Genomic DNA, 24,931 nt, shown 5'->3' with positions numbered 1-24,931 from the left:
AAAAAGATTAAAAAAAAGTGAGTATGGACGGGGGAGGGGGATGGCGGGCTCAGTTGGTGGAGCAGGTGGCTCTTGATCTTGGGGTTGTGGGTTCGAGCCTTACATTGGGTATAGAGATTACTTAAAAATAAAATATTAAATAAATAGATAAATAAATAAACGTGGGCATAGAAGCTGGGACAAGAGAAGCTGAGTAATAGTGCTTGCTATCAGAAATCAGAGACTGATAAAATTATTCCCTGTGTTGAAAGAGAATAGCTGCTTTTTGTTCCATTGGGGCTCTTGACAGTGCTGTGGCCATCTCCTGTGCTTGCTGCTTAGGGCCATAGTGTATTCACCTGTACACACCTTGCATTCTCTATTTCATAACAGAAAAGAAAACAAACTAAATTACAAAATTGGCCTCTGTGCTGGGTGCTGTAAGTATAGAGTCTCATCCAATATTTACTGCCATCCTGTTGGAAAGGTATGATTTTTGCAGATTATAAACTGAGATCAGAGGCTCAGCAGAGTTAGGTCACAAAACTAGTAAGTGGCAGTGGACTTTGAATTGAGTCTCTGACTGTAAAGCCAGGCCCTTTCCCTCTGGGCACTTGAGGTTTTGGCATGGGGAAAGAGGACACAGTGTGGTTGATCAGTACATACCCTTCCAGAAGACTTGGGGCAATGGCACATGGGGGTGGGCAGAGAAGTGGCCCTAGGAGGAGGAACAGTTCATTCCTAGCTGGTACTCGGGTTGTTACCAGCTGAGGGTGTGAGGATTGAGATACCAGAGCTCACATAAAAATCATTATTTCCCACCAGGTTGGAGTTTGTGTGGTTACTGTCTTTTCTGGCCAGCCAGCTAAATAGTGGTTTTCTGAGGTTATATTTACTGCATCTGTTTCTACACTTTTAAAAGGGCGTCGGCCCAAGAAGCTTGAGGATTATTGGAGGTCATATTTCATTTTTAATTACTATTTAATTGAGCCCGAGATATTTGAGCGTTTTTTTCCCCTTTGCTTTGACGTAAGATAGCATTCATGGATTCCCATCTTAGCAAATTAAGTAATTTTCTTTGGCGTCATTTAAGGGTCCCGTACTACAGAATGCCACAGGAACTGCTGTTTAAAATGCCATGTTCAGAAAAAAAAAATTTTTTTTTTTAAATGCCATATTCATCCTCTAGTCATGTCTGAGGCTGAAAGGATTTTTGAGCACTGCTTTGCAGTGTTTCTCCTAGCTGAAACATTGGCTGCCTTTGAAGTTAGGTGTGGAGAGCAGCTCCCCTGGCAGGGCAGGAGACTGTCCCGCAGAGGAGAGCATGGACTTCAAAAGGCCTGGAGAAGGGAGAAGCATGCTCAGGAAGGCAGTGGCATCTCACGGCAGGCATCAAAGCACATTTATGCCCTTTCTGGGAACACAGAGTAGAAACTGGAGAACTTACTTTGCATAAATGTGAAGCACACAGTTCTAAGATTCAGTTAGATTTTAAATGAGATTTATTTTACTTGGTTGAAAAGGAGATACAGTTGGCTTCACTCTTCTGGGCAAATTAGGTTAAGATAGTGGTCATTCTTCCAATGCCGTTTAAAACCCTAATGATTTCATCGGTTTGGGGGCAGGTTTTGCACATTGCTGGAGGGCTCAGCAATGAAAATAAAACACAGGTACGTTGCAGCACTGAAAACCTACAAATGCAACAACAATAAGAAATGAATATTTAGCAGAGTAAGGGGTAAACATTAATTCTAGGTGAACTATTAAGAACTGCAAGCAGCCAGGCAGGTTGCTGGTGAGCTGAGTGGCAGTCCTAAAACTGAGAATTTCCTCGGAGACCTTGTTATCCTTCGGGGTGTTGCTGCCCACCACCCGTGAGCTGTGGCTCTTGTGCTGTGTGATACACAGGGTTTGAATATTGGGTTTATAAAGGGATGATAAATCGGGTTGGAAGATCCATGGAGACTTACTTTCTTTTTAAAAATTTTTTTCTTTTTTATTATTTAAGTAGAGTTGACATATAGTGCTATCTTAGTTTCAGATGTACAACATAGCGATCTGACAGGTCTGTGTATTACTTAGTGCTTACCACAATAAATGTAGTCACCATACAGTGTTAATTCTTAATTATTTAATTTTAATAATTATTAATTCTAATGATTATCAAGTAATGTAATTATAATCATTAAATATTATTATTGACTATACTTGCTATACTGTACTTTTTTTTTTAAGATTTATTTATTTATTCATGAGAGACATAGAGAGGCAGAAGCAGGCAGGCTCCCTGCAGGAGCCTGATGCAGGACTCCATTCTGGAACTCCAGGATCATGCCCTGATCCGAAGGCAGATGCTCAACCGCTGAGCCACCCAGGCGTCCCTATACTGTACTTTGTCTCTGTGACTTATTTATTTTATAACTGGAAGTTTGTACGTCTTAATCCCCTTCACCTGTTTTTGCCCATGCCCGGACCCACATGCAGATTTTCTTGAGGATGCTGTTTGACTTTTCCTAGATGTAAGTGCACATGAATAAGACCAGCAAGCTTCCTTCTTCCCAAAAGAGCAAGCAGTCAGTTAACAAATACCCACCAAGGATTATTTGCTGCACTTCTACTACTGGCCTGACCTTGTGCTGGGTGCTGTTTGCAATACAAAGAAATACGTGGGGATCCCTGGGTGGTGCAGCGGTTTGGTGCCTGCCTTTGGCCCAGGGCACGATCCTGGAGACCCGGGATCGAGTCCCACATCGGGCTCCCGGTGCATGGAGCCTGCTTCTCCGTCTGCCTGTGTCTCTGCCTTTCTCTCTCTCTCTCTGTGACTATCATAAATAAATAAAAATTAAAAAAAAAAATTTAAAAAAAAAAGAAATATGTGATCCTACCCCTGAAAAACTTAATTCAGTTGGAGAGCACCCCCCTCTCCACAGACATAGGTAGATATAGATAGGACAGAAATAGCAGTAGCATGATTAAACAGCTACCCTTGCCAGGTGTTGTCTAGGTAAAACAGGGCAGTAAGTAAGAGACATTTGGGAGACACAGAGTCTGGGTAGAGTAGAAGGAACGTGTTAGGACCCTTTGGTTAGGTGATAGCAGAACATGGAAGCTAGGCTGAGGAGTTGGGTTTTATTCTGTGGCCAGTGGGAGCCCTGGAAGGTTCCTGAGCAAGGAAGTAGGATAATGTTGGATGTCCAGCAAGTTCATGCGTGCTCAGTGTTCTCTGTGGGCCTTCCTATGAGGGGAAAGTGCCAGGAGGAAGTAGGTTTGGGAATGAACCCAAGAGAGTGGTGTGGCTAGTAGGTGCTGGAGACCTGGCCTCCTATCCCAGAGCTGTCACTTCCTAGTCAAGGCATACTCACTGTCCCCAGCTGCACAATGAGGGTAATGGTTCTTTCTTACCTCAAAGAACCATCAGCAGATGATATGAGTGGTACCTGTGGAAGCCACCACTCCAGGGCCCTGAGTAGGTGGGACCCCTACAGGGCTCAGTTTAGGTACATACTCTACCCTTGAAGAGGCAGGGAGGGATGAGGACGGGGATAGAGGAGGCTGTAAGGTTGGTGGGTGCGTGGTTCATTTGTTTCCTTCCTCTCTTGAGAGGGTTTTTATTTTTACAGTGTAAAGCTGCTTCCTTTTCAAGAAGTTTTTAAGATGGCTCTCGCGCCTGGCTGCACATTACAGTCACCTGGGGAACTTTTAGGACCTACTAATGCCTATGCTTCAGCCCAGACAAGTTAAATCAGAATCTCTGGGAAGGAGGTTGGAACCACTGGTATCTAGTTTTTTGTTTGTTTGTTTGGTTTTTTAACTTCTCTAGGTGATTATAGAATGCAGCAGGGTTGAGACCCTCTGCTTTGGAGATAGTGATGTGGGAACACTGACAAGGTAAAATATCTCCAAACAGCTGTCTGCATCTCTCTGTACTTTGAGTATCTGAGTAAATCTGATATCTGTGCCAAAAGGGGAGGGAGAAGAATTATGCAGGTTATTCTGGTTTGAAGGTTTGCTGAAGTTTTGGCTTTAGCTCCTTGAACACCTTTTTTTCCAAAGTGATCAGTGTTTGTAGCCTCCTTAAGGTAATTTGGGGCCAGACAGGTTCAAAATAAGTTTTCCTCCTCAGTTTTTCCTAAAATTTCACCAAACCACGGCATCTTTGAATATCAGCTATTGCGCAGGGAAATCTTAAGTATATATCTTTCCAAAAACTCCAGTAACAAAAGTGAGGATGCTTACTTGGAAAGTGGCCTGTGTTGGAAGCATTAATCAACAGTTGTGGAAATGACAGCCCCAACCCCGACTTCCCCCTCAGGATTGAAGTCAGTAGATCAGCATCATTAGAGATGAACCACCTGAGTTCCACCAGCTAGTGAGGATCCCCATCTTTCAGGGCTGCAGAAAGAGCTCGGGGCTCCCCTGGTCACCAGCCATGCGTGTCTGGTTGGAAGGTCTTGGGAATCAGGTACTTGGGTTGCACTTCCCACTTGTGTGACCTTGGACAGCTCACGCAACTTTGCCGGAGCCGAGCCGAGGGGAGCTGAGCTCTACCCTCTAGGCAGCTGTGAGAATTGAATGAGAAGTGTTGGGCTTAGCAAAGCTCCTGACACAAGATCGGTGCTCACTGCTCACTTATATCTCTCTTCTCTAACCTCACTTAGTCAGAAATTACATGGTCCTGGTGCCTTTCCAGTTTGAAGAACTTCTTCAGCAGACCACACAGACTAGTTGAAATACCCACGTGCTAGGGTTTGATGGGATGGCCACCCTGCCCTACCAAGATAAATGGTGTGATGTTGTGAGGAGGAGCAAGAAGAAGGGGCCCTTTGGGGATGTGGCAGCAGATGGCAGGGTTTGGTGGCAGGCGTATATCTACTTGACTCAGGGCTGCACTACAGAGTTAGCTTTCCCTTCGTTGCCTGATTGGCCTTGGTGGTTTATTGTCTTTTATACACACTGCAGTTTCCGTTCCACATCAGAGATGGTGGTAAAGATGGGAATGATTCACTGGAGGATTCTGGGGCTGCTGACTCCAGCTTGGGAGGAGGAGACCTGACTTCAGATGCTAGGTTTCTCTTATTCCCCAGGGCACTGTCCTCTCTGCTTTAATAAGAGCTACCACCTGGTTGCAAGCAGAGGACAGCTGTGCTGTGTTTAGTTTACAAATTGGGGATGTGAGGTGAAAGTATTTCCTTTTGGTCAAGTGGATGGTGGTGTCAAGCAAACTAAAAAAATTCAAATGTTTTATAGTTAGGGACCAACTTGTCTTATTGAAGTGGAATAAAAATATTTCTGAACAGGGGCACCTGGCTGGGTCAGTTGGTAGAGCAACTCTTGATCTTGGGATTGTGAGTTCTTGCCCCACGTTGGGGGTAGAGTTTACTTAAAAAAAATATTTTCAAGCAAAATCACCTTATGTTCCCCACTGTCTTTCTGTACCTGTTACCACATGGCAGATAGTACCTGGGGACTACAGTGAAGCCTTACTGGGTCTTAATGTGTTTTTATATAATGGGTGGTACTTTTAGGCTGCCAATAACTAAGCAAAGTATAGGTGTGTCATAGTGTTGTATATGAGGTACCAGTGGGCCACAGCCAATGGCAGATGATGACAGAAGTAACCTCTAGCACTACCCTGTATCCCAAGCCTCCAAAGACTGGGATGGCTGGTTTATTGATGCCCCTGAACCTGGGTTCTCAACCTTGGCACTAATGACATTCAATGCCAGATAGTCCTTTGTTGGGGGGTGGGTGTGGGCTGTCCTCTGCATTGTAGGTGTTTAGCAGCATCCTTGAGCTCTATCTACTCACCTGTACACACCTTGGGATGCCAGTAGCACTCCCCCAGCCCCTGTGACAACCAAAGATGTCCCCAGACATTGTTAAATGTCATTTGGGTCAGAATCAACCTCTTTGGAGATCGCTGTCCTAAATTATTTTTTATTGTTGGGTATATTATTATCTTTAATTTAATGCTTTATATTTAAAAAATACAATTAATTAACATATATTATTGGTATCTGAAGTAGAGGTCAGTGTTTCATCAGCCTTATATAATACCAGTGCTGATTACATCACATGCCCTCCTTAATGCCCATCTATTACCCAGTTACCCCAACCCCCCACCCCTCCCTGTCCAGTGACCCTCAGTTTGTTTCCTATGATTAAGAGTCTCTTATGGTTTGTCTTCCTCCCTGATTTTATTTTGTTTTATTTTTTTCCTCTCTTCCCATGAGATCGTACAACTATCTTTCTCTGATTGACTTATTTCATTTAGCATAATGCTCTCCAGTTCCATCCACGTCATTGCAAATGTCAAGATTTAATTTTTTGATGGCTGAGTAGTGTTCCATTTGTGTGTGTGTGTGTGTGTGTGTGTGTGTATACACATACACCACATCTTTATCCATTCATCTCACTGACCTAAATTTAAAGAATGTTTTGGCACAAACATTAATGAGGATGTCATCTTGGCTATCACACTCTTATGTCATGACCCAGGCATTATCTTGTAGCTACTGCTTCTCTTCTGCCAAGTTGTTATTGTGTGCCATTTTATAGACAAGTTTTTTTTTTGAAGGCAATATAGTAATCATAATCACAATAATAGCCAAATGTATAGGGTATCCATGAAGTGGCTTCAGGAATGCCTTAGCAAGACTCTTAGCCTGAAAGTGCTAGAATCCTGAAGTAGAGACAACTCTAAAGGCTAGACAACTCTAAAACACATAATTGTTACTGTCAGTTGTGGGGAGAGGAGAGGAATAAAGGACAAAGAGCATATATAAAGGGGTACAATGAGAAGATGATTGCCACTTGACTGAGTAGTGTAGAATAGTAACCTATTCTGGCACAAATATATGTTCAGGAAGTTCTGAATTTTATTTTATTAGGTAAACTCTATCCTCAGTGTGAGTCTCAAACTCACGACACTGAGATCAAGAGTCACATACTTATAGACAAGTTTTTATTTTTTTAATTTTATTTTTTTATTTTAAAAAATATTTTATTTATTTGTTTGACAGAGAACCGGAGAGCACAAACAGAGGGAGGGTTAGAGGGAGAAGGAGAAGCGGGCTCCCTGATTTGGGGCTTGATCCCAGGATTCTGGGATCATGACCTGAGCCGAAGGCAGACACTCAACTGACTGAGCCACCCAGACACCCCAGTAGATAAGTTTTTTAAAAATCTAAATTGTGTGTCTACAGAAGGAAGGAATAGAATCAGACTGTACCTTTCTTTCTTTTCTTTTTTTTTAAGATTTTATTTATTTATTCATGAGAGACACAGAGAGGCAGAGGACAGAAGCAGAGGGAGAAGCAGGCTCCCTGTGGGGAGCCAGATGTGAGACTTAATCCTGGGACCATGGGATCACACCCTGAGCCAAAGGCAGCCGCTCAACCCACTGAGCCACACAGGTGCCCCCCTCCTCTACTTTTTCACTTGTTTTTTTAATCATGACCTTCTCTAGCTGATGATGCATATAATATGCAAACTCTGAACTCCAAAAATCATGGATCTTAGTCCTTTGATTGGTACCACACCTTGGTTTGAATGCCTAAGGTTAAACTTTTTATTTTAGGCAATTGTAGATTTACATGCAGTTGTAAGAAATAATGCAGAGAGATCCCATTTATCCATTACCCAATTTACTTGAACAGTACTATTTTGTAAAAGTATAGTATAGTATCACAACCAGTACATTAATATATTGAAACAGTCAAGATACAGAACCTTCCCATCAATCCCAGCATCCCTCATGTCTTAGCTGTTTAGGCTGCTATAACAAAATACCATAAACTGGATGGCTCAAGCACTACAGAAATTTATTTTTCGGTCTGGATGCTGAAAGTCCAAGATCAGAGTGCCATCATGGTTGCCTTCTGGTGAGGGTCCTTCTCCTGGTTCATAGCTGATACCTTCTCAAAATTTACTCATGGTGGAAGGAGCAAGGGATCCTTCTGGAGCTTCCTTTATATGGCACTAATGCTATTCATGAGGGTTTCACTCCCATGACCTAAGAACTTCCTGCAGGTCCTACCTCCTAATATCGTCATCTTCGGGGGTTAGTATTCGATATGAATTCTGGAGGGGGCACAAACATTCAAAGCATAGCACTTCACTTTGCCTTTCTATAGCCACAGCTGCCTGCTTCCCTAGCTCATACACCCTACTACTCCAGCCTTAACTCTTAGCAACCACTAATTTTTCTCCATATCTATAATTTTATCATTTAATGAATGTTCTATAAATGGAGTCATATAGTTTACAATCTTTTGGGATTGGCTTTTTCACTCAGCATAACTCTGGAGATACATCGAAATTGTTGTGTGAACTGATAATTTATTCCTTTTTGTTTCTGAATGTTGTTTCATGATACGGATGTAGCAAATTTTAACCATTCTCCTGTTAAAGAACGTCTGACTTGTTTCTAATTTTGGACTGTTATTAATAAACCTGCTGTGAACATTCCTGTACAAGTTTTGTATGAACATCAATGCTCAGTTGTCTGGGATAAATGCCCAGGATTACAATTGCTGGGTTGTTAAGATAGTTGCAGGGTTAATCTTTTAAGAAACTGCTGAACTATGTTCCAGAGTCACTGTACCATTTTACATTCCCACTGGCAGTGTATGTGTGATCCAGTTTCTCTGTATGCTAGCTAGCATTTGTTTTTTTGTTTGTTTGTTTTAGTCATTGTGGTAGGTGTGTGATAATATCTCTTTGTGGTCTTCCTGTGCATTTGCTTGATGACCAGTAATATTGAGCATCTTTTCTTATGCTTATTGCCATCTTCATACCCTCTTGAAAAGAATGTGTATTTTTATGGTTTTGGATGAAGTGTCCAAAAATGCTCATTAGTCTGTTGGCTGATGGATAAAGTGTCCAAAAATGCTCATTAAATCTGTTGGCTGATGCATTGTTGTAGTATTGTTGGGTTCTTCTGTGTCCTTCCTGGTTTTCTAATTGTTCTATCAATCTCTGAGAGAGTGGAAGCTTCCAGCTGTAATCATGGGTTCCCCAGTTTCTTCGTTCAGTTCCATCAGTTTTTGCTTCCCATATTTTATAGCTCTGGTGTTTGGTACATACACATTTAAGATTGCTATGTCTTGCTGGTAGAGTACTGATGCACTCTACCAGCACTTGATACACAATCTTTCTATCTTTAGTAATTTTCTTTGCTCTGAAGTCTACTTTATCTGATATTTTCACTTAGTTTTGATTCTCTGATTTGGGTGTCTTTTTTTTTTTTTTTTTAAAGATTTTATTTATTCATGAGACGCCTGGGTGGTTCAGTGGTTGGGCATCTGCCTTCGGCTCAGGGTGTGATCCTGGAGTCCCTGTGTTCACGAGAGACACACACAGAGAGGGGCAGAGACACAGGCAGAGGGAGAAGTAGGCTCCCTCTGGGGAGCCTGACGCAGAACTTGATCCCAGGACCCCGAGATCATGACCCAAGCCAAAGGCAGACGCTCAACCACTGAACCACCCAGGTGCCCCCGATGTGGGTGTCTTATAACCGAGGCTCTCTCTTTCCTCTTTTTTAGGAGTATATAATTCGGGTGCAAAGAGGAATTTCTGTAGAAAACAGCTGGCAGGTAAGCTTTTTTTTTTGTCACTAGAAAAATGTTTAAGCATTTAAACAAAAGCCTGACTTGGGGCATCCAAAAATGTGGAAAAACCAAAACATGCATAAATATGAATCCTTTTACTTTTAGGTATAAACTTTCAGCTTACATAAATAAATAAATAAATAAATAAATAAATAAATAAATAAACAAACAAACAAACCTTCAGCTTTACAATGTCTATTACCAGAGGTTTTTCTGCTCCCATTTATCTGGTTTAATTTGTGTATGATGTTGCCACAGAGAGTATTGAGGAATGTATTCTCTAGTTTGACCCAGACTAGGATAGATAGATAGTAGGCAGATTACTTGTTTTGTTCTTAGTAATTCATACCTCCTCCCCTGCAGCCATGGTGTAGTTGGGGGTGGTTAGAGTTAAGTCCATCAGGTAGAAAGGCGAGATGGTACCCTGGACATCGTATAGCTTGGATGCTCTGCATTTCATGGACTCCTCAGTCCACTCATGGGCAAATGCTAGTAGTGCTAGTTTCCCCCCTGACTGTAGGTGAGGGTCACCTTATAGGCTTAGAGGGGGCCTCAGAGAGAAAAAACTTCCTACTCAGATCCAGAGGTCCTAACTATGTTAGTTGACTTGCAGAGGGTAGCTGACTTCTCTACAGGGGCCATTTCTTTCTTGCCTCTGTAATTATAATCACCTTCCCTTGGTCTTTGCCTGAAATTTCAAGCAGCTTTTTGTTTGAATAGTTACACTATTTAATATCTAGTGAGCATTTGTTGTTAGGCACTGGTTCAGGCACATTTAAAAACCATTCTACATGATTATACCTCCTCATTTTACATTCAGGGGGAAAGTAAGTAGGCCATGGTCACACTCCAGTCAGTGACAGACCAGAGTTGGAGTTTGTATATTCTCTATGATTAACCGCTGTGCTGCCTTTTCTCCTTTGCACTTATGAGGGATGGACTTATTTAATTCTTTGATGTGTAGTTGGCAAGCAGGGCAACAGCCATTGTCCTACCAGAAAAATCAATCCTTGGTGTAGTCTTCCAGATATAATGCATTAGGATCCCCGGGATATTTAACAAAAATGTAGACTCTTAGGCCCCACCGTGGACCTACTGGTAGGAGATTCTCTGAGGGCAGAGTCTGAGATGATTGGTGGGCAATTCTATTCACTAACATTTGAGATTCATCAATAAAGGTTGAAGTCGTCAAACCATTCAAAAGCAAAATAATTTCCTTGCCCAGAGCCTGAAGAGCTAGTGGAATTTGACTCTGGCCTAATCAGTGGCATCAACATAACTGAGAAAGAATGTATAGACAATGGAAAGTGGACTGTCTGCCAAGAGGGAAAACACGGGGAATCCAGGAGAAGTATGGCCTCTCTGCCTGCAGTTACAGTCCTGTCTCTTGAATGGTGGGCTCTCAACTGGGAAAAGTTTTATCCAGGGCAAGGATCAAATGGCTTCACAGCTGTCCACTTCCTTTTACTTTGATTTCATGTTCAGTAAAACTTTTTGGAGGTAAATCATTAATTCATCTTTCCAGGTGCCTGGTTAATGAGAAAGGTATTTAAAGGGCTGTTCACCCTTAAAACAAATATATCATCTTTCTCTCTTACCTGTTGGCATCTTATGTGTTTGGCTGGCATTAACCAGTTTCCCATGGCCCAGCAAACTCTGGGCACTGCTAGGTTTGTTTTCTGGGTCTGTCCAGTTAAGCAAGTTAAGCACCAGGTATAAACCCCACTACCCTTAGTACAAGACCTTCAGCCCTAGAATGCCAAGAAGTATTAAATAAGGAAATGAAAAGAGATGGTCATTGCCGAATGAAAACACCACTCTCTTGTCTTACAGGTTGTTAGGAGATACAGTGACTTTGATTTGTTGAACAACAGCTTGCAGGTAAATATTTGAAAATACCAATGACACACAGTCATTGCTTGGGTGTCTCAGAAACGGGTTGGAAATGGCAGTATCAAGACAAAATATTAGCAAATTTCCCTGGTGGAGGAGATGGACTTATACTTTAAATAGATAATGCATGGCTCTAAGAGTAAACTTTTGAGAACAAACACGTAATTTATAATAGTCACCTTGCAAGTGAGTACCTTTGTGCGAGACTGCATCTTTACCATGGGTATGGGATGCTGTGTATCATCTCCTTGCACAGAGGAATGACTAGCTGGATTGTTGGAGTCATTCACTTAGAGCTGGGACTATCTCAGACTCTCATATGCAGCATTGCAGATCAGTACTCAGCAGTAACTAGAGACAGCCTTTTTCAGTGTAACCTTTTTTCTCTTAAATACATCTAAATCCCTTTGATTTAAATGTTCCTAACTTGGTGGCCATAAAGGAAAGAGGAATGAGCTGTAGAGTTTTTTTCTGGAAACAGCTGTGGTGGTAATGAGTGAAGGGTCCTAGAGGGGCTTTAGCACCACAGTAAGTATTGGCAATAGCACTCACAACTCCATTCCACATGTCAGTCTTCAAGTGCCATGGGTAACTGCAGACCACCGGGCTTGGGTCATATCTCAGATTTTTTTTTAAAGATTTTATTTATTTATGCATGACAGACACAGAGAGAGTGAGCATATCTCAGATTTGATTGGTAACATAAAACCTGAGCCAGAGCACTTGGCTTATGACCAGTTCAGCCAGGAGGTGAAGCACTGCTCCCTCTTCATTGGTGAGCTAGCTATCTCTTCTTCTTCTTCTTCTTCTTCTTCTTCTTCTTCTTCTTCTTCTTCTTCTTCTTCTTCTTCTTCTTTTTAAAGATTTTATTTATTTATTCATGAGAGACACAGTGAGAGAGAGAGGCAGAGACACAGGCAGAGGGAGAAGCAGGCTCCATGCAGGGAGCCTGATGTGGGACTTGATCCCGGGACTCCAGGATCAGGCCCTGGGCTGAAGGCAGTGATAAACCGCTGAGCCACCCGGGCTGCCCTAGCTGTCACTTCTTACTTACTCTGAGTGACCTCTGATCCTGTCCACAGAAGTCAGAAGGACTGCTGACTGGGAGGAAGCAAAATGCTTCTTTCCTTCAAAAGGCCATGGTTATTGATCAGACTTTGGAAAATAGCATAGGTAGAGTCCAAACTTTAACATTCTTTACAATCCTGCTAAAAACATGAATGCCTCACTTTCTCTCTAATAGAATTGGCCTGAGTGTCTGCAGACCTTTATGTAATTGACAGATAATCATGCATTTGATAAATACTGTTTTTTTAAATGTTAATTATAGTATGACAAATTTAAATTTCCAGGTAAAATACTGGCAGAGATCAAACTCTCTTCATTGATAGATTTAATTGGTTTCATTTTTGGATTTTTACAGCATATTTTTTCCACTTAGAAGCTGGGTCTGTGATGACATTGTAGATAAGGCACCGATGTGTGGTTTACTCCAGCAGTGGATTTTCTCCATAGATCTCTCCAGATATTCTCATGCAGCATTTCCACAACGGTGTGAGCCTTTGGGAGTTAGCATTGAGTCTAGTATGTGTTTTCACCTTGATGCACAGGTGAACTTTTGCCCAGCAATCTTCATGCAGTGTCATTCAGCCAGGACTGAATAAGACTCATGGGAGGAAGATTTCTGAAATTGAAAATGTCTAGGCCCAGCCCCCAAGAACAGGTGGGGAATGGGGGAGTGGAGGAGAGGATTTTATCTGCTGTTTGTTCTTGCTTAGGGAATGAAAGTTTGGATTTCTGTGACTATTCATTTACAGCCTTTTTAATATAATAGGATTTTATTTTTGCTTCAGTGTAATTTTCCCTTTAAAAATAGGCACTTTCAGTGTGCATTTTATTTCAAATGCAAATATCCATGTGTATTGATGTTGGCATATGCTGGGCAGGATATGGCCAGACATCATTTCAGTGGGAGGTTTTTCTAAATCCAAGTAAACAAACAGAAGAAAGTACATACAGCTTTTTGGCAAGAAAATAATTTCAAAACAACCTCCATAAAACAGACCAAAAAGGCTCTAAAAACCACAGAATAAAACTGTGACCATGATTTTTAGTGTCTGATTACCGTTCTGATGGATAAATGAGTTCATGCTGAAGAAAGAGAAATATAATACACATATGCGAAGTTGTCTGACTCCAATAGGAAAGATGACAAAGTGAAAAAAACAGGATGTAAAATTATACATGCAATATAATATAATTACATGAATTGTTTAGAAAAAAAGATTGGAGGGAAATATGCCAAACTGTTAACAATGGTGATCTCCAGGTGGCAGGATTATGGGTTATGTTTTTTTTTTTCTGGTTCTTTATACTGTTTTGTACTTTCCAAGTTCTCTATAAACAAGCACATGTAAGCTATATAAACAAAGAAATAGGAAAAAATGGTGCATTTTCCCAAGGTACTATAGTGAGCATATTTTGTGGTAACAGTAAAGAAGAATCACTACCTTATTTTAAAGCTTTATTTTTTATTTAATTCAATTTGCCAAGATTGATTGATTGATTGATTGATTGATTGATTTATGAGAGAGAAAGAGAGAGAGTGTGTGAGCATGTGAGCAGGGAAGAGTAGGGGTGGAGAGGGGGGGAGAAGCAGACTACCTGCTGATCTGGGAGCCTGATACAGGGCTTGATCCCATGACCCTGAGATCGTGACCTGAGCTGAAACCAAGAGGCAGCTGCCCAACCGACTGAGCCACCCAGGTGTCCTGAATCCCTACTTTATTTTAAAGGCAACATCAAATAAGTAACCATGTAGGGAGACCACAAACAGCAGAAGAGCAGGAGCTAAAATGATGGGAACTGGGCTGGGAATGCTCAGGTTGGGAAGGATCCCAGACTCTGGCCCTTACAGCAGGGAGACCTTGGGTCATTTATTTTCCCTCTCCATCCTCACTTTCCCCATCAAACAAGGGATTGAACCAGATGACTTCTCAGTTCTGTTATAGCATTGGATGCTTTGTGATTTGGATTTTATTGCCCACTGTTGACATAGGAGAGACTCTACTGTACACTGAGGGGTATTGGGACAAATAAAGGGTCTGTTGAGAGCTCAGAACTCCCTAGAATACTTACTGAAATATAGTTGAAGGCAATTTGCAGACCACTGAGATCTGATAATGAAATGAGAGATTAACAGATTCAGAGTTTGAAGATTCCTCCTCCAAACAGAAGCTAGTTTTCTTGAAGCTGCAGTATAGTTTGTTATGTAATTTGGAGGCTTCTACTAGCATGGGTCAGATTGTGGGCTCTAGACCTCACTTTAGCAATCATTTCCCCTTCGCTTTGTTACTCTGCAGGTGTTATGGATGGGTCTTTGGGGACTTCTCCACTGGCTTTCTCTTTCCTCATATACAGGGAACTCAAGAAGGGAATCCATAGGGCACATTAAAAAGGAAAGCTATTGAAAATGGGATGGTGAGGTGTCATGGCTTGAAGCCATCAATGTGGAGGTGTTTGGAAATCATTGGCATAGTGACTTGATTGCTCTCTGGGGTAGTATTCTCTTCCCTCCCTTCTAATGAGTCATTGGACTTCTAAATTTTATATTCTATAATTGTCAAACATTTTAGAATTTTTGAGAGAAAGCTGAAAGAGAAAGCGTCTCTTGAATGCTAATCTTTTTTTAAAAGGCAAGATTTTAAAATAACACACACATTATATACTTCTAATACTTGTGGAAATATTTATTGTGAGATCTTAAGGCAGATCAGGAAAAAACCTCTAATCTGTCTAGCAGACTGGCATAGCAGGGGCACTCTAATTGCAGCTGTTGGCAAAGAACACTTGGTTTCACCTGATGATTTGGAAGAGCTGATGGGATGTCTGGGTAGATCAATGTATTTTCCTAAAGTGAAATGAAGCTTGAACAAATAGATTGATGGAAGCTTGGAGGCCACAAAGTTCAGAATGAATACCCATTTTCATATCCCTACCATGAATGAAAAATAGTTCTCTTGGGGTTTGAATCTGATGATGCCCTGTACAACTCTCCATTCTGAGTCATGTGGGATTCAGCTGGGTCTCCTGTTGGGTAGTGCAGGCAAATGGGCTGATACTGGTTCATGGCAATTATATATATATAATTAAATGTGTGTGTGTGTGTATATATACATATATATGTATGTATATATGTATATATTTTATATATACATGTATATAGTTCTTATTTTTTATTTTATTTATTTTAGAGAGACAGAGCATTAGGGGGAGGGACAGAGGGGGAGGGAAAGAGAATCTCAAGCAGACTGCACTGAGCACAGAGCCAGATGCGGAGCTCAATCTCAACCTTAAGATCACAACCTGAGCTCCAAGAGTTGGACACTTTTTTTTTTTTTTGGACACTTTTTTAAAAAAGATTTAATTAATTAATTTATTTATTTGAGAGAGAGAGAGAGCGTGCGCGCGCAAGCACATAAGTGGGGAAGGAAGGGCAGAGGGAAAGGGATAAGCAGACTCATTGTTGAGCACAGAGCCTGGTGTGAGGCTGGATCCCAGGACTCTGAGAGTATGACCTGAGCTGAAGTCAGACACTTAACTGACTGAACCACCCAGGCACCCCAAGTTCATGGTAATTTTTAAGACTCTGTGCTGTATATATGTTCAGTTTCATAAGCAAGAGTTGTTTTTTTTTAATTGAAAAAAGGAGTAAATGAGAAATGTAAACATTTCATAGTATAGAAAAAATTTGTTGGCTAACGCACTCCCAGTGTTAGCTGTTCTCGAGGAGGTAGTTTGAGTCCTTTTAGACTTTTTTTGAGAACATACAATCATATCCATGGGCTTAAACACACACACACATAAATGATATTATATTCTGCAACTTAATAGAAGAATTTTAAAAAGAAATACCAGTTGTGTTTTTAGTAGTACCTTTGATTATTCTATATTACTCAATGCTCTGGAACAAAATAATAATAATAATAAAGTGATTCACTTGGATGTGTACTAGCCGAGTGATCTGCTTTCTTCTTAAGTATGCTTTTTATTTAGTCAATAAAGAAGCTGCTATCCAATTGTATGAATGAGGAAAATGACCTGAAATTTATATGTCTTATCTGGCAGTGAATTATGCCATGATAGAAAATTCATTCTAAGTATGCTCTGATACTTTTTCATAATTATGTTGGAGAAATAGGCAATTTAGGATTGTCAGCCAACCTTTTCATCTTGTCCAATATTGAGTTCAAGGTCTTCACTGTTGTTTGAAAAATACAGAATGAAACAGGCTAAGTTAGGTTTGCCCACATGGGTAGCTTAGATTACATTCTTGTCTGAATTCAAGATGCCTTTCTCTTTACACCTTTCCCTCAATCAATATGCATGTCACTTGGACTGCTCTAATCCAAGCACACATGTAGAATACAACTGCTCTTTGGAAGTGATTTTTCTCATTAAGATATGAATCTGATGCTTTTTTTAAAAATTTTAAAAATAGACTCATAAATTTGTAAGTGATCTAGAAAATGATAGATTGAGCACCTGCATTTACTTTTCCTTCCACTTGAAGCCACTCTAAAGCAACAGTAAGTTTATACCCACATGCGTGTGCACACACACGCACCCTCAAGGACAAGTAGAATAGGAAAGGATAAAATCACAACAAAACCTTTGAAGCTGAAAATCCAGTGGATGAGAATTAACCTGTTAGGCAGAATTCTGACCTGGGAGGGGGAGAGGTTAACCCTATTGGGTCCCAATTTATACCACAGAATCTCCAAAAGGTTTAGCACAGGTGCTGCCTCCCATATGGGGCAAGGCCAAGCTGAAATCAGGAGTTGAGAGTATGTTGAAGAAGTGGTCACGTCCCAGGTCTTCACCGATCTAGCAAGTTAGTCCTGTACTTCTCCCTCCAGCAGAGAATTGGAAGTTTATTCTCCAGAGAGGGTAGAACAGTCTTTGGATTGGGGAATGCAGGCACAGTTGAAAATAATTACATGATACATCTGTTATGTATTATGTAATACATAACCCCCGACTTTGCTCCCTTCTGCAAACCTCCTTCCTTTTAGCTCCCAGAATATTGGAGTCGGACCTAGACCCTCCAGGCAGGAGACTGGAAGATGTGCGGGGGGGAGAGGGATCTGAGGAAAGAGCCGAAGACACCGAGGTCACAGGTTTTCCCAAGGAACCAGCTGAGTGTGGTCCTGTGCTAAAATAAAAGCCACAACAGATAAGCCCTAACCACTCATCGAGTGCCCCTCAGCCAGCTTTTGTTGTCCGCTCTTCAATATGAGCAGACAGCCCAGGATCACCAGATTTCTAAGGAGTACTTTTAACATGAGAGATAACAATGAAAACAAACAGGAAAAAAAGAAAAAAAAGAAAAAAAACTTTCAGGAAACAATATATACAGGAAGGGGAGCATTTCAGGCACTTTAGAAAAATTATCTTTCATAATCTCAGATAAATTGCATCATAATCTCAGATAAATTGCATTACATTCTGGATGCTTTTGAAGAAAAGAAAAGTACTCAGAAATAAAAAGAAGTTACACCTGGGTGGCTCCATGATTGAGCCTCTGCCTTTGGCTCAGGGTGTGATCCTGGGGTCCTGGGATCAAGTCCTGCATCAGGCTCCCTGCCAGGAGCCTGCTTCTCCCTCTACCTATGTCTGCCTGTCTCTCTGTGTCTCTCATGAATAAATAAATAAAATCTTAAAAAAATAAGATATTAGTGGAAATGAAAACTCTTTAGAAGAGCTGAAAGATAGGGATCCCTGGGTGGCGCAGTGGTTTAGCGCCTGCCTTTGGCCCAGGGCGCGATCCTGGCGACCCGGGATCGAATCCCACATCGGGCTCCCGGTGTATGGAGCCTGCTTCTCCCTCTGCCTATGTCTCTGCCTCTCTCTCTCACTGTGTGCCTATCATAAAAAAAAAAAAAAAAAAAAAAGAAGAGCTGAAAGATAAAGGAAATATCCCAGAAAAAATTTTCAGTAGGAAAAAAAGTTGTTTAACAAAGGTGGAAACTAGGAGAGAAAAGAGAAAAGAGAAAATGGAGGACCATTCCAGAAGGCCGACACTGGAATAAGAGTTCTAGAAAAAGAAAGCAAAGGGCATTTCTCATATAAGAAAGCACCAAAGAACATAAGGATATTGGTTTCCAGATAGAAAGGGCTGAGTACTCAGCACAGAAGGTGAAAATAGACCTGCAGAAAGGCATACGGAAGTCACAAACAGGTCAAGAAGACCCAAAAGCTTCCTGGGGCAGGGGGGAGGCAAAAACCACAAAACAAAAACGGAAGCAAGAATCTACTGCCAACAGCAGCACTGGAAGCTAGAAGACAATAAAGTAGTTCTTAAAAATTCTGAAGAACAAATATTTCCAATTTAGAATTCCACATCAAGATGCTCTATCACTCAAGTGTGAGGGTAGAATAAAGACATTTACACATGCAACTTTTCAAAAATTGACCTCCTCGGCTCCCTTTTTAGAAAGCTGATGGAGGATAACCCCACCAAAAATTAGGGATTCTTCTACAAAAAAGGGAAGTATGGATATAGAAATGGGGTTCAGCAGAAGAGAAGCAAAAGCATCCCTAGGATGATGTCTCAGGATGCCACCTTCACAGCAGGCATAGGGACTACCAGTCCTGCTTGGAACAGATGCTTCTCAAGAAGATGCAATTGATGCATCTTTTTACCTGAATATTTTGAGAAAATGCTTAGATGGAGAGTTTGGAGTTGAAGAGAAAGCTAAAACAAACAAGACGAGTAGATATAAAGGAATTGTGCATGGCTTTCTGGCTTAGTGGTATCACCTAATGTAAATGGGAATATTGCACTAAATAAAATTATAACTATATTGGCGGCATTAGGAATAGGTTGTGTGTGAGGTGAAATCAGGATTGTGGGTGGCTCAGCGGGTGAACGTCTGCCTTTGGTTCAAGGCGTGATCCTGGGATCTGGGATCAAGTTCCTGCATAGAGCCTGCTTCTCCCTCTACCTATGTCTCTCCTTCTCTTTCTCTGTGTCTCTCATGAATAAATAAATAAAATCTTTAAAAAAAAGGATTGTGAAAGAGAACTTAATCCATAATGGGAAATTAATAGATAATACCTAAAAATGCAAATCAATTCAGCCCTCAGCCCAAAAGATTGGCTGAGAGAATTGGATGTGGCTGTCTCTGGGTAGCGGGGAATAGCTAGGTTATCTGTTGGCAGGGTTGCTTGGGGAGGAGTGTCATGGGACTGCTAACAAAAAAAAGACTATTTGACTCTTGAAATTATTTTCACGTATAAGTTTGATAGAAAGAAAAACATCTTTTTAAAACATTAAGTTTGAGGCACCTGGGTGGCTCAGTAGTTAAGCATCTGCTTTTGGCCCAGGGCTTGATTCCAGGGTCCTTTGAGCCTGCTTCTCCCTCTGTCTATGTCTGCCTTTCTTTATCTCTCATGAATAAATAAATAAAATCTTTAAAACAAAAAAAAATTAACTTTGAAAGTTGCTCTGGTGAATATAGCATTTTATCAGTTCTGAATTGCAGTTCTTTGCATTTTTTATCATAGCACTGAAATTAGGTTGCATCTTTATGAAATGTAGAGGCTTAGGTCTCATTTGAGGATGACATGAGTGTAATGCTTTTTCTCTTTGAATTAAAGATTGCGGGCCTCAGTCTACCTCTTCCCCCCAAAAAACTGATTGGTAACATGGATCGTGAATTCATAGCTGAGAGGCAGAAAGGTCTTCAGAATTATCTCAACGTCATCACCACAAATCATATCTTGTCTAATTGTGAGCTGGTGAAGAAGTTTTTAGATCCAAACAACTATTCTGCAAACTACACTGGTAAGCAAAAGGATCTTGGGATTATGGTTGTGTGACTAAAAAGGCATTGTTCCTTGCTGGAGACGACGTGCGGGAGAAACTATTTCCAAGCAGGGATGTGTGTATGTTTGTTACAGGGCATTATTCACTTCCTCATACTTAACCTGATTGTAATATACTGGAAGAGTGTGAGAGGAAAATAATTGCTTCTAAAATGTTGGTGATGTTTGCACAGAAGTATATGAAAGAGAAGTTACTGGGTCTAGGTACTTAGAGTCTTGTCTTTATTATCTTCCCTGACAGAACAGAAAGTAAATAACCCACAATAATTTATACCATAATCTGATTTGGATTTTTTTTGGCTGTTTTGTATTTTCTGGGAATTACTTTGTACCAAGTGGTTCAAAAGGGTCTTTTTTGTGTCTTCCCAGTTGCTACTGGAGACCCACTCAGTGCAAAGCCTAAGGAAGTGCTAGTTCTCTTCCAAACCTTTCCTGGATCAATCAGGGGACTGAGTTGGGAACAGTGCTGGTTACACACAAAGCTAGCATCAATAAACTAAGCCCGTTGTTAGAAGGATGAATGATTAAATATTCAGTATACGCTGGTGTGGCCTTGAAGAGACCACTGAAACTGTTGCAGAACTGAACCAGTAATGAAGAACTGGACTGATTTGTTAAAGCTGAGCCACGCTTAGAGTCTTAGTGGAACTGTGGATATTTTTAATAAGCTGATTTCCTTGCTAAGAGAATAGATTGTTTACATGTTACATTTCAAGTCCTCAAAACACAGCTTTTGAAATAATTAGGGGGAGGCACTTCTATTCCTTTTTCAGAGGGAAATAAAAGATTGCTTGTCAGGTATCAAATTTTTCATGTAATAGATTACCCAGAGGACTTTTAAAAATCCTGATGCTTAGGCTGCACTCATGCCAATTAAATCAAAATCTCTACTGGTGGGGCTCCTAGTTTGTAAAGCTCTCCAAGAGATTCCAATATGCAGCCAAATTTGAAAACTACAGCCCTTGGGCCTTGGTATTCACAGTGTGTCCTCTGACCCACAGCATTGGCATCACTAGGAGTTGTCAGAAGTGCTGAATTCAGGCTCCATCCCAAACCTAGGGATCGGGATCTGAGTTTGTTAACAAAGTCCCCAGGTGCTTGCTGAGAAGCCTTGCTGTAGAATGTACCTCCTGTCTTCTAGTGGAAGTACCTGCAGAGGTGAGAAGAATGCCTTTCTAAAATGCAACCAAGTGAAGGAAAGTTTAATTCAAACACACAGTTACTCTAAGTGACAAAATTGATCACTAAGTTATTAAAAGGCTTTCATTCTTCACCCCATTGTTTTTTGGTTCATATAGGAGAAAAGGCACACAAGACTGGGGCTCCCAGGACAGCTTAAATTCTTCCAGAGTGACATCTCTCATGGCTTTCAGTTACCATGCTTCACTTGATTGTTCCCCAAATTGTCAGATGGTGAGCCATCTGGATTGACTGTTACCAAATATGCCCTAACGTAGCCTCATTTGTTGGTTTGTCTGTTTATTTCCTGAGAGTGTCTGCTCATGTGTTCCTGAGGGCAAGCATCGAGGCATAGTGCACACATGATGACACCATTCTCTCTGTAGACCTTCACTCTCTGCTACACCTATGCCATGTGCTGGGTGTTGGGGGTGCAAGTGCCTGGAGGTTGTGCTCCCTGCTCTTAGGGAGCTTGAACTAGGAGGACACTGAATTACCTGGGGTTGGAGCTAGAAGAGATTTTAGAGCAGGTGTATCAAGATTAACCCTTTCATTTTATAGATGAGAGCTAGCCTGAGAGTAAAGGCCTTGCCTAGGGTTGTACATTCGTATGACTGTACAAGTGTACAATATCTGAATGCTTTCCAATTAAAATGCTGCTTTGCCCCTGGAAGGGGGCAACCCTTATATTTCTTTCTACTGTACCCCCTCATTTGCTGCTATTCTTGATCTTTCTCCCCATCCCAGCCCCCAACCACATGGCAGACAGTCAGGAGTCCAAAGCAGATGCGGGCAGATGTGTAAGAATGCTGCCAGAGACTCACTGAGCACAAATGCTCAAGAAGCTGCTCCTATTTAGAGGACACAGTCCAGTAATGAAACAATGAAATCAGAGAGATGCTGATTTATTGCCCCATTGAATGAAATGTCAGAATTGTCTTGCCTTTGGGCTGACTCACTAGCAGCCTCAGGAAAGGGAAGCCCAGGCAGCCTCCTCTGCACCAGCTCCATCCCAGAAAGCCAGGAGGACCTGTCCGGGCTTCCCGAAAACTCATGGCCTGTGGTTCCTAAGGGCACTCTGCATACTTCCAACATGGGGCACTTCTTTAAGCAGGGCCACTTCCCCCTTTTACATGGATAATGTCTGCACCTCTTATCTTTTTCCAAGTGGTCTATGGTCACCACCCTACTCCACTTCAGGACTTGAATTTTGCGTCATGTGGCTGACGTCACCAAGGCCACTTTTCCTGCCTCTTGCTCTGAGGTTGAAGATACCTAGTTAGAGGGGGACTGTGATGCCACCCCAGGTCCCAGGGGATGAGTGACTAGGAGCTTCAGGGTATCAATAGCTACTTCCACTCTCTCTGAGTCTCCAGGCTGAGATTTCTGATCTTTTCTTTTTTTTCCTGGTGTTCTCCAGATGACCAAAGAAATAGAGGTCCTTGGTGCCCTGTGGAGGAGGAGTTATGAGGTGTCCATTTGTATTACCAAGTTTAACTGAGGGCCAGCTTTTGTACAGGGAGAACAGGTGTCTCCCAGTCATAGGCACATACCCCACCCCCCTGCATGCCTTACTTTATTCATCTTATTAACCAAGGTGCTTCTATCATTTATAAGCCTCAGTGTACTGTAGCCATCTTCCCATTGCAAACCTCAGAATAAGGTGGTTTTTAGTGTCCATGCAGAAGTCACTTGGACCAGAGAGATAAGAAGGCTTGGATCCTGGTCCCCGCTTTGTTATCAGCAGCATTTCCCTTCTGTGAGCCTCGGTCCTGACCTGTCAAACAAGATCAGGGAGGTGGTGAGTGGACAGGGAGTAGATGGGCCCTCTTCTAGTCCTGAAACCCGGAACCCTAAGAGTAGGTCAGGTAGTAGTGGGCTCCAGGATAGAGGAGGGAGGAGGGATGGGGTGGGGATTATACTCAGATCAAGGGCAGGGTGCTTTGGAGAGTTGGTAGAGCCAAGTCCGCTTTGCAGGCCTCTGCGTAGATCGGGGATCTGGAGCCCAGTTGCTGGGCTGGAGGACTCTGTTCTCTGCAGTCACTGTGGGTCGGGGATCTAGGAGCTCCAAGGCTACACACAGTGGACGCAGCTGGTACATTCTGAGGGGAGAAGTCAGAGCTCCATGGGAAGCACAGGATGGATCTGAAGGCATCGTTTTGCATTTCCTGCCTGGGGCTTGTTTATCAGCATTTCCTGAGTGTGTAGTTTCCCCCCATGTGACAGCCAATATTGGAAGAAATAGAGAGCAGATGCTTTTCTTTTTGTCCACAAAAAGACATGTTCATGTTCTTATGGGAGAGAGTGTCCATATCCATTGACCACGTATTGAACTCGTTGTCCTTGCTTCATTAAATATTTATTGAGTGCCTGCTCTTTGTCAGGTGCTTACAAATCCAGCATTAAGGGAAGCCTGGCCCCTACCCCCACGCCAAGGCACTTCTGCAGAGAGATTGACAGGTGAAGGCTGTGGCAGAGTAGCCATCTCCTGGCAACTTGGGGATGAGGGTAGGGGTGCAGATGCTCCAGATCTGAAGGCGGAGGAAGGCTTCCAGAAGAGTTGATGGCTATACGAAGATCTAAGGATAAGTAGAAAAGTTAGCCAGGCCAAGAGGCAAGGGCCAGTGCTCCAGGAGAGAAAAAAATATTTCCATGTGGCTGTGGGCTTTTACCCAGATTGGGATGTAGCCTTCCTTCACAGCCAGAGTTCACAGGCTTGTGGAAGAGAGTAGCCCTAACACAGGATAGATCGTGGGTGAATCCCATAGGAGAAGGACATGTAGCTCTGGGGAGGGTGGAGAGTTATGTTGGAAGTATGGTAGTCACGTGATTTACTTGACACTAAATCATAGTTCAGGAGAAAGAATATGTCCTTTTCTACAGTTTCCTGATTCTCTAAGGTTAAAAAAAAAAAGGGCTACCTCCCAGTCCTCAAATTATCAGTAACAAATCCAGCATGTTCCATTTGTTGACAGCTGTTTCTCCCATTTCTAGAACAATGTATGATACATAGTAGCATATGATAAATGTTGTTGAATAATGATTTTGTGGAGAATTATGAGTCACTGTTAGTTATGAATCAACTGTCCTTTACAGTCTCTTAGAATGACATTGTACTGCATTTAGAAAACTATTTCTCATAATCCTTCTCAAAGTTGATATGATTTTCACAGAAAATACCTTTTTGAGTTGCTTATGTTTGAGTTATTTTATGATTGTTTATATTCAAGTTGTTTTGGAAATGCTAAAAACATTTTATATCAACATTAATTACAAGGAAGGTACAGAGTTCCCAGCGTAGATTATGACAACTTTATATGCTTCTGCCACAGCTGATCTCTCCAAATGGTTTGTCACTCTTGGGTCGTTAAAGCAAATGT

The 24,931-nt window shown here is 41.7% G+C and overlaps 1 protein-coding gene across 18 annotated transcripts in view; it reads left to right on the top strand.

Moving 5' to 3' along the window:
* The window catches only part of PXK (PX domain containing serine/threonine kinase like), a 79,098-nt gene that overhangs the window by 18,084 nt on the left and 36,083 nt on the right, over positions 1 to 24,931 (top strand). For all 18 annotated transcript variants that reach the window (XM_072720592.1, XM_072720607.1, XM_072720603.1 and 15 more), the window contains exons 2-4: positions 9,525 to 9,575; positions 11,424 to 11,471; positions 20,145 to 20,331. In XM_072720592.1, the coding sequence (XP_072576693.1) occupies positions 9,525 to 9,575; positions 11,424 to 11,471; positions 20,145 to 20,331 (286 nt within the window). The remainder of the gene's footprint in view (positions 1 to 9,524; positions 9,576 to 11,423; positions 11,472 to 20,144; positions 20,332 to 24,931) is intronic.

Source organism: Vulpes vulpes, chromosome 9, assembly GCF_048418805.1.
Source record: "Vulpes vulpes isolate BD-2025 chromosome 9, VulVul3, whole genome shotgun sequence".
NCBI lineage: Eukaryota > Metazoa > Chordata > Mammalia > Carnivora > Canidae > Vulpes > Vulpes vulpes.
This window is presented reverse-complemented; position numbering and strand designations above follow the sequence as displayed.